This window comes from Schistocerca cancellata, chromosome 3 (genome assembly GCF_023864275.1).
Source record: "Schistocerca cancellata isolate TAMUIC-IGC-003103 chromosome 3, iqSchCanc2.1, whole genome shotgun sequence".
Classification (NCBI taxonomy): domain Eukaryota; kingdom Metazoa; phylum Arthropoda; class Insecta; order Orthoptera; family Acrididae; genus Schistocerca; species Schistocerca cancellata.
The window spans coordinates 837,620,285-837,635,521 of NC_064628.1; the positions used below are offsets into that span (position 1 = coordinate 837,620,285).

At 37.9% G+C, this 15,237-nt stretch overlaps 1 protein-coding gene across 4 annotated transcripts in view; it reads right to left on the reverse strand.

Annotated features, from left to right (window-relative positions):
- Positions 1-275: 275 nt before the first annotated feature.
- LOC126175887 (CTD nuclear envelope phosphatase 1 homolog) overlaps positions 276-15,237 on the reverse strand; it is a 92,754-nt gene continuing 77,792 nt past the window's right edge. For all 4 annotated transcript variants that reach the window (XM_049922937.1, XM_049922935.1, XM_049922936.1 and 1 more), the window contains 2 exons: positions 4,749-4,901; positions 276-2,357 (listed from right to left, as the gene is read on the reverse strand). In XM_049922937.1, the coding sequence (XP_049778894.1) occupies positions 4,756-4,901 (146 nt within the window). In that variant the 3' untranslated portion in view covers positions 276-2,357; positions 4,749-4,755. The remainder of the gene's footprint in view (positions 2,358-4,748; positions 4,902-15,237) is intronic.

Genomic DNA, 15,237 nt, shown 5'->3' on the forward strand with positions numbered 1-15,237 from the left:
ACCCAGTATGATTTATTTACAGCTGAAATGTCACAATTTTAAATAAATATTCATGTAACATCTTGGAACATTATATACAAAGAGATCATGTACTTATGCAATACATATCTACACAGACAACAGAAATATAACCATGCCTGCTATAACGTGACCATGAAAAGCATTCCACTGTTCTGTGTGTGATGAGGATGATTTTCTAAGAATACCACAACTGATATTTATAAATGTTCAGTGCACTACTCCAGAGAGAGAGAGAGAGAGAGAGAGAGAGAGAGAGAGAGAGAGAGAGAGGAAAAAAAAAAAAAGGAATAGGAAAGTGCTTCTATCATTACGCACAGAAGATACTAAGTTTCCCAAAATTAGCAAGGAATGGTCAGTAACAATATGAGGTATTTGGGAATGGAGGTACCATCTAAAAAATCAAGTACAGTTTCATTTACCAATAGATATTCTACCATTTTACTCTGGAGCTTTTGTATACTGGCTGTGTGAAGATGAAAAGAATAGAACTATAAAAATATACTGTCACAAGTTAACCACACATAGGCTGCTGCTTTAACAACATAAAAATATTTAGTATTGGAATTTAAAATCCAAACTTATTTATTAGAATACTTCACAGGCTTCTTTGGGCTATATTTTATTGTGACATTGACATACCTTGAAAGAGGAAAACCTTATCTCAAAATGAGCACTATATTACAGAGATTAGTATGAAAATGCCCTTACAAGATTCTCTAGGAGATGGAATACTATTGATAAAGAAACACTTTTTAAAAAAATCAAGGCAAAGAAGAGCTGTAATGCCAGAATTGAAGTAGGACAGAGAACAACTTACTTTAACATCATGGCATTAATTAGGGACCATTTAAGAAAAAAATAAATACTAATGTTTCAAGAGACTAAAAGACAGAATACAAATTATTGCACAGGGCACACATTGTAGCATTCCTCTCACAGACAGAATTCTGGCCATGGGATACAACAGAGTAGAGGGTCTTGTTTCAAAGTAAAAACTTCTTTTTGAAAATGACGTAGATGACAAGCAACATGTTCTTTATTCTGAAACTACAAAAACTGCTTGAGGAAAAGGCTTGTCTCCTAGTACACTGTCTTGTCAACAGATTAAAAGGAAATACTCTGTTCATGACATGCCTCACTTACTGCCTGGAAATTTTGAAATGACCCCACATACATTTCTACTGTTTCCCATTTTATATGTCTCAAGGCTGCTTTTGTTTACACCCACATAATATTACTTAGAATGCTCTAGATTTTTTTATATAACTGCCTACTGAAGAAATAACACAACAAAAATGCCATTAAAGGAAAATAAAAATTAGAATAAAACTTCACACTCAAAGCTACCAAGTAATGATTCTAAATACACACACATTCAACTGCAAACTGCAGCAAAAGCAAATGGAACCAGTTATTAAGCTCATGTGAACACAAAATATAATTAGTTTACTTTCTTTCTCTTTTGCATTTACACAAAATTCACTGGCAAAAAGATACAATGACATTTTTGGTACATATTAACATCAATATAAACAGAAATCCATTTTCTCTTTACTTGGGCCACAGTAACAGCCAACACAACCTTAACATAGAAAGAGTGAGGGTATATATCAAATATGAAGCTGTAATACAACAGATGGGGGCCAGAAATATCAGTTGTGGTAAATCACTGGTTTCATATACAATAAATCACTGGTTTGATATACACTGTTCAATCAGATAAAAATGTTTAAGTGGTATTACAATGTTGATGCACATAAGTACACACAGTCAGACTTTCAAATTAAGTAATCAACTCAATTCTCAACTTACCGAGGCCTTTATCTGAAAATAACTCACTCACACAGAAATCCCTGTCTACGTGCACGCTAACAAGTCATTTTCATCTACAATAAAACATTATCCACATTGTGTTGCTGGCAATATCACTGCCAGATAGACACTGAAGATGCATCACAGCAGGTAAGTTCTTTTGTGACATTAAACACAAGTCCATTGATGGCATCGTAATTGAAGAAACGAGACAGAGAGAGAGAGAGTGAAAACTCTCTCACTACTTGTAATGTAGATAGGATTTTTACCATTAACATTCTGACATGTAAAACAAATTTTCAATATAAAAAGTATTTTACTGCACTTTTAGTCGATAAAAGTCATATTTCACCACAATGAAATTCAACAACGGCTTCAGTAATCACCACTCATACAATGTATATTTTGGAACATTGGTAAACAAACTTCCAATGTCTCACATCACAAAGTAACATCATATTCCATGTAGTCAGGTGAGGGAAGTGGACCTAAAATGAGCAACTAAACAGGACCCTCAGGAGCACCTGCAAATGTGAAACATTTATAAGTGTTAGAATAAATAATGTATGACTGACAGAAAGGACAGACAATATGAATTTTGTCAATTGTTAAATTACCCTTCAAATCAACAAAAATAGCAAATTTAATATATTGCCCAAAAACTCTGCACAATGATTAATCTTTACAAGAACACGCCTTCTGCGTGCTAAAGGCAAGAATAAGGAAATTTGTGTGCCACAAATAGAGTCACCCTCAAAATACAAATCAGAGACAAGAAGGCAGCACCACTCCATTTTCATATTCTGCAAATGTATTCAAGGAACTGGGTTCAGCTTATCAGAGCATAATCACGCATGGCCATATAATTGTTAGGAGCAGTAAATGAACTGAACTAACAGGTATCCTTATTGAGATTTCTTAATTTATTACTACAATAACCATCATTATACACTGAGGTGACAAAAATCATGGCATCATGTCATCTCTCTTTTTGCCAATAGTGCAGAGACTCGACATGGCTTGGACTCAAAAAGTCGCTGGAAGTCCTCCATGCTGCCTAAATACCCATCTATAACTGTGGCCCGGTGACATAACACATTGCATCCATAAAAATTCCATTTTTGTATGAAAATATGAAGTCCATGAATGACTGCAAATGGTCTCCAAGTAGCTGAACATAACCGTTTCCAGTCAATGACCACAGGACACATCCATTCCATGTATACACGGCCCACACCATTATGGAGTCATCACATGCTGGCACAGTGCCTTGTTGACAACTCGAGATCAAGGCTTCATGGGGGTCTGCGCCATACTCAAACCCTAACATCAGCTCTTACCAACTGAAATCAGGACTCGTGTCACAAAACATCAGCTCTTACCAAATGAAATCAGGACTCATATCACAAGGCCATGGTTTTCCACTGTCTAGGATTCTTCTGATATAGTTACGAGGCCAAGAAAGGCACTGCAGTTGATGTTGTGCTGTTATTAAAGGCACTTGCATCACTCATCTGCTGCCATAGCCAATTAATGCCATATCTTGTCGCAGAGTTGCAATGGATACATTACCGTACATCCCACATTGATTACTGCAGATATTTGCAGGTGTTTCTCGTCTGTTGGCAGAGATAAATATACACACAAGCCGCTGCTCTTGGTTGTTAAGTGACAACTGCATTGTTCATGGTGAGATGTAATAAGTGAAAATTTGTATTCTTGGCACGGAATGCTGAATTCCCTAATGATGTCCAAAATGGAATGGCCCATGCGCCTAACTCCAACTACCATTTCTTGTCCAAAGTCTGTTGATTTCTGTTGTGCGGCAATAATCACAACAGAAAATTTTTCACGTGAATCGTCTTAGTACAAATGGCAGCTCCACTAATGCATTGCCCTTTTATACCTTTTTTTATATAATACTAACACCATCTACATCGGTGCGTATCGCTATCCCATGACTTTTGTCACTTCAGTGTATTGCTCATAAACTATACAAATTTTAATACTGACCAACAAAAGATATCTGGTTCAATGAAAGAGGTGAAATAAATCAGAAATAAGTGAAACTCCTTAGCAATTATCAATTAAGAAGAAATAGATAAGTGAAGCCCCTTAGCAATTATCAATTAAGTGGTTACAGAGAAAGTAGGCCACAGAGCACTGCTTGGGGTTCATCAGAAAATTGGGTGATTTAGTGGGGGGAAAAAAAAAAAAAAAAATTGCTGGACAGTACTCACCTTCAGGAATGAAAAATATAGTACTGCTGACAGACACATAGAAAAGGACACAACACCATGTTAGCTTCTGGAGCCATTAGGTCTTCCTCAGGAAAGAGAGATGCACAAGTTAATGAAGATTGCAAAGAAAGGGCAGGTCAATCACTCTTCTACATTAAAAGGACCCACCTGTTGTGTGCATCCCCCTTATACTGGGGTCTGAATGACCTGCCCTTCTTTTTTAACCTTTCCCAACCCATCTCTCTCTCTCTCTCTCTCTCTCTCTCTCTTTCCACAGAAAGCAAGTAAGTTTCACAAACTACGGCAGTGTTCTACTTTAGTAAAAATCTATCGGCAGTACTAAGTTCATTGCCTCTGGAAAGTAAAAATGACCAGCATTCTGTCTCGATAATTTTAAATATCTTCTAATAATCATGAAAAATGCGTGCACATGTGTGCTTAAGGATGCCACCCTTAGGAATGTGATACTCTTATACATATTTAACTTCAAAACAAAGCACTCTAATACAGTCGCATATTCTATGAATTTCAAGAAAAATGTATTGAGTCACAACAGTTAAAACTGTATTTGTTTCAGAGACAACAACATGAAAATAATTTGAAACTCAACTTGAACTGAAATAATGCCATGCCATTAAGTAGGATTACTGAAAGTTTCACATTTCTAACACTTACCTAAGTGTTACCATAGGCGGTGAAGATGCAAGTTCCTACTAAGCACACTTCGAACATCCTGGGTGAAACGTAATGCGTCCAGTACTGGCAATAGGTTCAGCAAAGCTGTATCCATTGGATCACAGAACCACGATTTAATTGGAATTGCATTATCTGCAAGAGTAGGATTGTATTTCTCAACTCTCTAAGCTTTAAAGATACAAATTAAATCAAAGTCTAGTGCATATTCCTCCAAGGCCAACAAGAAAAATCATAATAAAAACTTGTACTCAAATTGTCATCTTAATAATCTTTCATCTTTTTGCCAGATCCTCCCATCACCTTGTTCATGTCTCTTACCTCTTTGTTCCTATTTCCATTAACAATTAATTATAAAGACTAATACAGGAAGTTTTGCATTTGATACAGAAAAAGCATGAACACCCTTATAGTAATTCATTTAAACGTGTGGTCTCCAAATTATAGCCTGTAGGCCAACTCTGGCCCACGAACACCATCAATCAGGCCTGAGTTAAGGAGTCAGACATGCATGGTATTTGGCCTGCCATAATATTTTTTAAAATTACAGTTGAACCTAACTTATTGAGCACCTCCCATAATGAGCGATTCAAACAACATATAGAAGAAAATGTAAGCAACTGACATTCCTAGGGATAATGTTTCACACAGTCTGTTTCGTGTAATTTTTTCAGTTTTTAATAATCATTTAAAAAACCATCTTCTGGCCTGGATCTGGCCACTATAAATGAAAACTAAGTTATGCATTCTCCTATAAACTACTGCTATGTAAAGTAGAAGCTCCAACAATGTTATATTCATCAGCTGTACTGATTGCAATGCATCTCGCGCTGCAATTATTGCCACTCATACCACTGCTCAGGCTTCTACAACGATGTTGCAAATGCTTTGCAATGATTTTGCAAGATCTTTTCTTTGGTGGCGCATGGTAACCCCTCCTCTTGCACTATCTATTCATGAATTCCAATTCAGATTTGTCGTCATTAACTAACACAAATTCATTAAAGATGCCCATAAGTCAGTAGCTTTCCATGCTATGAATTTAATTCACAATCGTGCTAGTTTTTTTCGGCAAATTTTGAAGCAATTGCATGAACAAATGTCTTAAGACAATTTTCTTCTGAAACTGGACGCACTGTACTATAAATAAAAAATTACAATGCCATATTATAAATCTGTTCCGAGTACCTATTTTTTCAGAGTGGAACGCACTGACCTATTCTACATGGATTCATGTGGAAGAATGTGTTTTACGTGACAAGTATTAATAATGAGCAAAAGGCTCAGGAATGAATCATGTTCATTAAGTGAAGCAACACTGCACAAAATGCAAAATTTACAATGCAAATAAATCATACAAAATATGTGCAAATATCAGCTATTTTTGTTTTATTACCAATTAAGATATACATTAACTAACTGACATATGTAATGTAACTGAACATTTTAACTGTTTTTTCCTGGAAATTTACCATTCCTATGTGATGAACATAGGAAATTCACATAATGAAATTAAGCACTGCAGTTATGATTAATGAGATTTACTGTATGTAGCTATAACCTCCCATTTACAATTGCTTGCAGTTGTAGAGCAAGTTTACTAGTGTAAATTATCAGCAGTGACTTCAAATGCTCCTCAGTTAATTTGGTCTGTAAATATCTTTAGTGTATTTCATTTTGGAATATGTTTTTTCACAGTGCTGAAAGTGGAAGAAAGCCATGAGCAAACTTATGCAGCTGACAGGACTATACTGAGTCTATGACTATCCAGCAATGATAAATTTAAATATTTATCTTTACAAAAATTGCTACATTGCAAACCAATGATTTCCATATGAAATCTTGGGGTAAGACTTTCTACACTGGTGTTAAAACAGCTTTGGAAAATCTTAGTATCATTTGCAACTGCATCAAAATCTGAAAAACAGGACTCAAAATTTATTTGTAAAACACTCAAGAGAATCAGCTGCAAAATCTACCGTGAATTGCTGACTGAATGTTTGGCATATACTAAAATGCTTGAAACATTTTTTGTTCACCTGAGATTGAAACAAAACATTTTTTTGTCGAGAGTATTTAATATATGTGAACAAATCAGACAGTGGCAGGTCTTAATTAAGGTCATTCATATGTTAAGTGAAATCTGTACAAAATGGTGTTTTGTAACTCAGCCAGAGGATGACTCTTTTCATTCTAGAAAATTTTGATTGTTGGAAACTTTCCTGGCAGACTAAAACTGTGTGCCAGACAATGACTCGAACTCAGGAACTTTGCCTTTAGCAGGCAAGTGCTCTACCATCTGAGCTAACCAAGCACAACTCACACTCTGTCCTCGCAACTTTACTTCTGCCAGTACCTCGTCTCCTACTTTACAAACTTTACAGAAGTTCTTCTGTGAGGACGGGGCGTGAGCCGTGCTTGGGTAGCTCAGATGGTACAGCACTTGCCCACGAATGGCAAAGGTCCCGAGTTTGAGTCTCGGTCCGGCACACAGTTTTAATCTGTCAGGAAAGTTTCATAACAGTGCACATTCCACTGCAGAGCGAACATCTCATTCTGGATTTTGATTGTTGCTCATAGCTACAATACTAATCAGTGCTCTCTCACAGCTAAGCCAGGGTATTATTGTATAACACGGTAAGTCACTTTCTTCAATCCCTTCAATAAACTTGTGGAACTGACAGTGATTGAGAGCATGTGATCTTATATAATTAATAGCTGGAGGCTTTAAAATGTAAGTTTAATTGTTTTGATCCACTGTCATTTTCTACTACCTTTGACACAAGAGCAAAGACACCTTTACTTTTTTCACAGATGTTTTCTATGTTGTCAGTTGTGATACACTATAAGTTTTTCCATTGAAGACTGTTTTTATGAACAGCATTTCCTGCTCATTTAAAAATTTCTTCTGCCATGGATGTGAATGCTACAAATGCCAAGAAGCTCTTCATAGACTTCATAATTTTTGTTTATCCTTTGAATAAAAATTAACATTTGTGCAGTATATGAAACAACTGTCGACTCATCCAGAACTAAAGAGACACTTAAGTGTCGAGTTTTCTCAGATAATTGTATTAATATATAGTCAGCAATATCATTTACTCTTGGAGCCACAGTGTTTGATGACAAACTAGTGTTTTTAAATGAATAAGATTTTTCTGGTCACATTTCAACTGCTGCAGTCATGCAATCCTTTACAAATTCAGTGCCAGCAAATAGTTTTCCACATTTGCTATTGAGTGAACCACATGGAAACCAGCACTAGTTACTTCTTCTTATTCAGCATTTATTTTCTTAAATAACATTTTCTGAGATTTCAAACCACGTTTTAGAGACACATATATTTCTAACCGTTGGTATCCTGTGAATTTGGTATACCTCTGAGAATGTTTAGTCTCATAAAGAAGTTTTATATTGGATTCTTTGAGAACACTTATCGTTTCATTTCAAATTATACACTGGCCTTAAAACTTGGATAAATCACAAAATATTTGTGTATTGATGTAACTGCAAATCAAAACAATGCCAATTAATATTATTATAGTATAACCCCACTTTTATGTTCCCGGAATTAACTTTTCCCGCCGTTTACGACATTTTTTTTTTATCGGTCCCACCAAATTTCCTATACCCACAAATGTTAATTTGCAGCTGATTTTGTGTCAACATATTTATAATTTTCCCACAATTTACGCATTATGAAAAAATGTTTGTGGAGAAAAAATGTTGGCCGTCCACAAGTGTTTACAAATATTATGTGGTTAAGTTTCTTGACACCAGGACACTCTACTCAGCGAATTTCAACCGGTAAACGTCTAAAAGCTGGAACAATTCAATTCATGCTGTATTTCCCGCCGCTGCCAAGCTCTACTTTGCGTGGTGGCTGATGTGAGTAACCAGATTCATTCGAATGAAGATATCATGACCAATCACAACTATTTCCAAACTGTCTCGACTGCGCAAACACAATTTCATGATTGTGGCATCTTTGTCGAACCATATTTAGCGTGTTTCGGTGTAAGGCCGCTTGGAGCTCTAGTTGACACCGTCATTCACTTTGCGTTGCTCAAATGTTTTCAGTTTAAACACAGCACCGGTTATACTTTATTTTATTCATTCTGAGCAAAATGTGTTTCGGAATTTATTCCTGTCGTCAAGTGCAGTATTTACGTATGTATTTTTTTATGATTTTACGCAAATAAACAACGTGAGTGATAGTTTGTGTGTGTGTGTGTGTGTGTGTGTGTGTGTGTGTGTGTGTGGTTTTCTACATAACTGATGAGCCACAGTAACTGATAACCTCCAAAAGACGACTACAGTGCAAGAGATGCAGAATAACACATATTCAAACACCATACAGAATACTTATTTACATATTTTCAATTGACAACGAGAAAAAATTCTTGTAATGCATTGTGCTAAATACATAACTAGTGTGGTATTTCATTATTTAAATAATGAATGACAGCTGCAGGCTTTCAAAAACACCAATTATGACATGTGAAATTGAGCCAAACATTCCTACTTCCCAGACAGTTATCAGTTCCAGGCACATCAGCAGGTTTTATTAGATAGTAAACCTTCATTAGATAACAAACAAGTCCCTGACAAGTCTTTTGATGCTTGTAATGTACATATATCACACATAAAGTGCAAGGGGGGTGCCCTATACGTAATTTTTACAGCTTAAAATGTTATCTCCCACATTTTACACAATTTAAGTCCTTTGAAAAGTGTAAAAGCGGGGTTTCACTGTAATAGCAAGGGTTCTGAGCAAAGAATTGCACCGAACTTATCTTCAAGGCAATTTTAATTAATTAATTACTGTGAAACTGTGCCTTCACTAAGATACTGTAGTCACAAAATACTCTAGTATCACTATACTTTGCTTTTCAGATCACACATTGCTACTCCCTAGATGGTGCTGTACTACTGCACATAACTTCTCTACTATCTGGAAGATGGCATTACTATACATTTAGCATTGTTTGAAGTAGTTGTAACAATATGTAAGGCACAGCACACACATCGGTTCACTGTAAAAATGAAATGACGTGTACACTTGCCGTAAGTGCCAACACAAATTGCAGCCTGCTCCCTGTGCCACAGATACTTCAATCACCGTCTAGTCCTGAAATGAAAAGTTGTGCACAATTCTATACTGCAGTATGTCAGTATGGTGAACTATATATTCCGTCCGACTTTTCTTCCGCCATGCTAGCGGTGACCACAGGGAGCGGAGGTAACCACACTATTGCCACCGTGAGGTGAGGAATGTTGTGGTGGAAAGATATCCCACCGTGCTGATACCATACACAGCTCACGGTACATTCTGATCATTTGCTGTGAAGTTAAAGACGTACTGAAGTAACAAGGTTTCATAAAAATGCATTACAACGACCTTCATGAGTGGTATATATTAGTAGCAATGTATATGAAATGAAATTAAGGCCACAGTTCAAGGTCACGCAATAATTACTTCACTGCATAATGACTATTGTGAAGCCACTCAGTGTCAGCTCACGAAGACTGGCAGCAGTGGTAAGTGTCCCGAAAACTTCTCCACTGTACCGAAGAGTTCTGAGTACTATTACAGTATCAGGCCTCAAGAAAATTAGACTACAGCTAGGTCTTGTCCCTTGGGACTAAGTGGAAGCGCCAGTGTGACCCTTGCGCTAAAATGTTTGGAGACACCTGATTTAAATTATACAAACAATACTATATGCAATTTCCAATATTCCGCATATTCAACGCAACAAGTATCCACTCAACAAAGACTCAAATGGGACAGTAACATACATGAAAAATGTTGAAGCTCTTCCTCAAATGACATCTAAAGCAGTTCTTTCAGCAACAATTACAACAAATATGTTTCATTTACATCTGACCACTATCAGTGTGAAGCATCTACAATTTTACACAAATAGTTGACACTTTTAATTCTTCTTGCATATATTACTCTTTCGATTCCTGAAATACTTATAAAGAAAACACTAAAAACTTGAAGAATTAACCGTGTGTGTGTGTGTGTGTGTGTGTGTGTGTGTGTGTGTGTGTGTGTGTGAACTTGGGAAGAGAAAAGTAGCTTCAGAAGCTAGTAAAAAAACTGAGTTCCACTCATAATAGAGAGAGATATATTGCAAGAACTATTCAGATTACTATATTCCACTAAAAGATCAACTCAATCTGATAGCTTGCCAACTGTATATATCTGAGTTTCTGAAGAATTTTGAGAGAAACTTTCATCATTTTTAACATCATACAGAAAATATAATCACAAAACAGCTTCACCTCAGCCAACAAAAAGCAGGTTAATCCACTTCATGTACAAGATTAAAATAGATCCCGACAGCCTTATATTGTTAATTGCTACTAATATAATAAGGAAACGGTATGCAGACTATTCTGTAAATTGGTAAGGAGAACACACATCTCGAAAATCATCCATTACGAGAGTACAATGTTACATGTCTCATGGAGGTATTTCTAAACTTGGACGAAATTGAATGACACACAAGCTCCTTTACGTCTTCCAAACTTTGTAGAAACTGGCAAGTGAAAGATAACACTGTTAGTACAACCAAGAAACAAGGTAAATCTGAAAGAAAAAAATAGACAGAAACCCAACAAAAAAGTACACTCCACCAGCATCTTATTGTTGAACAAAGACAGAAACAAAAAAATATATTGAAGCTATTTTCACATTAAAGTAGCACTGGGAAATGAATATAAAAGAAAGCAGATACTGAAATTATAAATAAGAGCACAAAGTATGTGTTCTAAGGGTCTCACCAGATGACGTGTAAATGTGTCACAAAGGCTGCAGGTAGAAAGCAGCAACTGCATGCCTGCTACAGTATCTAGCAGACAACAAAGAATTATGCAAGGGTCATTTATCTATTAAGAAAAGGAACCAAGAGATCAGGGGAAGAATATGTTGCAGAACAACAGGTAACAATAAAATCAGATGAATGCTTAATGGCAGAGGGGTGGAGGACATTGGTAAGTAGGCAGAAGCAACATGGATGTGTGTAGTAGACGACCACAATGAACTCCTGAAGGTGGTCTTAATCCAGCAGTAGGTGTTGAATGGCTCTGTTTAATTATTTATATTATTATTGTAGCATTTAGATTAGTTGATTACCACAATGATTATAATTTTACATCCTAGAGACATTTTGCATTGAAAATCTCTGATGAATGTACACAATTTCTTTTTCTTCACACTGCAGTATGATTCTCTCACAGAGGTAATTGATATAATTAAATTCTTCACAGCCTCGATGTATTGTCTAAATGATGGAGTCATTTTAGCCATCATAAGTGGTCAGTTTTATTCCTTTACTGTAAAATGCATGTAAATTACGTTACTGGCCAGTTTCGACCTTAGGCCGTTATCAAATGTCTGCGATACAATACCAAAAGTACACTTAACGTGTAAGACATATTAAGCGGATGACATTACACTTTCGTATTACAATTGTTATTTAAACTGACAAGATATTGCTGATGTGTGTGTCACATTTAAAAATGTTTGTTCTATGTTATGTGGGAACAGACACCATTCCACACATACATATGATGAATGTTACAGATACGGTCTTACGTGTACCAATCAACTTAAAGAACAACTTTCACAACACATGATGTAGGCAAAAACCTTACAGTAGGTAGCTTACTAGCCCTTGCACATTTGTTTAGCAGCATACTGTGTACTCTTCTGCACTCATACATAGACATAGCTGTTACAATCGCAGGAAACACACATCAACCAAATAGCACACTAAGACCTGTCATTTTGCAGAGACAAAAGTATCACCAGAAGGAGCTGTAGTCGTGATGACAGTCTTCTGTACAATGAGACAGAAAGAATGTCCAGCCAAAATACACTCCTGGAAATGGAAAAAAGAACACATTGACACCGGTGTGTCAGACCCACCATACTTGCTCCGGACACTGCGAGAGGGCTGTACAAGCAATGATCACACGCACGGCACAGCGGACACACCAGGAACCGCGGTGTTGGCCGTCGAATGACGCTAGCTGCGCAGTATTTGTGCACCGCCGCCGTCAGTGTCAGCCAGTTTGCCGTGGCATACGGAGCTCCATCGCAGTCTTTAACACTGGTAGCATGCCGCGACAGTGTGGACGTGAACCGTATGTGCAGTTGACGGACTTTGAGCGAGGGCGTATAGTGGGCATGCGGGAGGCCGGGTGGACGTACCGCCGAATTGCTCAACACGTGGGGCGTGAGGTCTCCACAGTACATCGATGTTGTCGCCAGTGGTCGGTGGAAGGTGCACGTGCCCGTCGACCTGGGACCGGACCACAGCGACGCACAGATGCACGCCAAGACCGTAGAATCCTACGCAGTGCCGTAGGGGACCGCACCGCCACTTCCCAGCAAATTAGGGACACTGTTGCTCCTGGGGTATCGGCAAGGACCATTCGCAACCGTCTCCATGAAGCTGGGCTACGGTCCCGCACACCGTTAGGCCGTCTTCCGCTCACGCCCCAACATCGTGCAGCCCGCCTCCAGTGGTGTCGCGACAGGCGTGAATGGAGGGACGAATGGAGACGTGTCGTCTTCAGCGATGAGAGTCGCTTCTGCCTTGGTGCCAATGATGGTCGTATGCGTGTTTGGCGCCGTGCAGGTGAGCGCCACAATCAGGACTGCATACGACCGAGGCACACAGGGCCAACACCCGGCATCATGGTGTGGGGAGCGATCTCCTACACTGGCCGTACACCACTGGTGATCGTCGAGGGGACACTGAATAGTGCACGGTACATCCAAACCGTCATCGAACCCATCGTTCTACCATTCCTAGACCGGCAAGGGAACTTGCTGTTCCAACAGGACAATGCACGTCCGCATGTATCCCGTGCCACCCAACGTGCTCTAGACGGTGTAAGTCAACTACCCTGGCCAGCAAGATCTCCGGATCTGTCCCCCATTGAGCATGTTTGGGACTGGATGAAGCGTCGTCTCACGCGGTCTGCACGTCCAGCACGAACGCTGGTCCAACTGAGGCGCCAGGTGGAAATGGCATGGCAAGCCGTTCCACAGGACTACATCCAGCATCTCTACGATCGTCTCCATGGGAGAATAGCAGCCTGCATTGCTGCGAAAGGTGGATATACACTGTACTAGTGCCAACATTGTGCATGCTCTGTTGCCTGTGTCTATGTGCCTGTGGTTCTGTCAGTGTGATCATGTGATGTATCTGACCCCAGGAATGTGTCAATAAAGTTTCCCCTTCCTGGGACAATGAATTCACGGTGTTCTTATTTCAATTTCCAGGAGTGTAATTTAAGAGTCCAAGAACAGCACTGTGCCTACCCAAGTTCAGAAGTGAAGATACAATAAATGTGAAGACACTTTGCAATTTAACTCATCGTATAATTTCATCTGAAAATCATTAAATTACTACAACCATGAGCGTCTCACATCTGTTTCAATGGCTGAGTGTATAGGCTGATGATTTACATATGTAAAGGATGAGCATTTGAGCACTGAGATCTAACTGGAGTTTTTTTTTTTTTTTTTTTTTTTTTGGGTGGTGGTGTTGGTGGTGGGGGGGGACCTGTGCAGGTAATATCTCAAACCTCAATTTGGTACAAACTGTGCAGCTTTAGGCTTTCCCAGGTTCCATTTTATAATATTCTAATATTTAAACAAACCAGCAAATGGTTGTAGTAAAAATATTGAAAATGAATGTATTTATTAGTAATTACTTCGACCACCACCTGGTATGTCTATAATTTTCAGATAAGAGAAATTTATCAGCTGATTGCCATCTTACACGTGGTTTACACGAGTGAGTGGATATGCCTTTCAGTATCTGCTGTTTCCAGTTTAATATCCATTTTTCAACTATGGCAGTCCTGTTCAACCATTATGCTATGAAGAAGAGATCGGTAGCTCCTTGGCAATATGTACGCTTACTGTACTGGTAGCTGTTGTACGTGTCAGATTGAATCTCACTTCAGCCCTTTCTTTTATTGCGTCACAAATGTTTTGTGCCTTATTTACTTTTTGTTATTAAATTATATTTTATTTATTTTTACTTTTTCAATATTCTTTTCAGTAAATAACTAATTATGGTTTCCGAATTTGATGTCTAAAAATCGTCTCCCTACGAAGGTGTTATTTATCGGAAATCCCATAACAACAAAAATAATCATCCTTGGAGAGTGATATTCATCTGACTTCTCATAAAAATACAAATAATATAGTGGCAAAAAGATTTGTATTTTGAAATTAATATTTTTGGCCTAATAACTATGAAGGCCTTTTACAGAAAAAAAGGAATAAAGTAAAATGAAGAGTAGGCCCCACCTATACCGTAGTTTCAGTATTAGTCCACATGCAATTGGCATCAAATACAGCTTGGATCCTTTGAGGCATAAATTTTACAAATCTATGGAAAAAATTCCTCATCCATGGCAATTCTCTTCCATGAAGAAT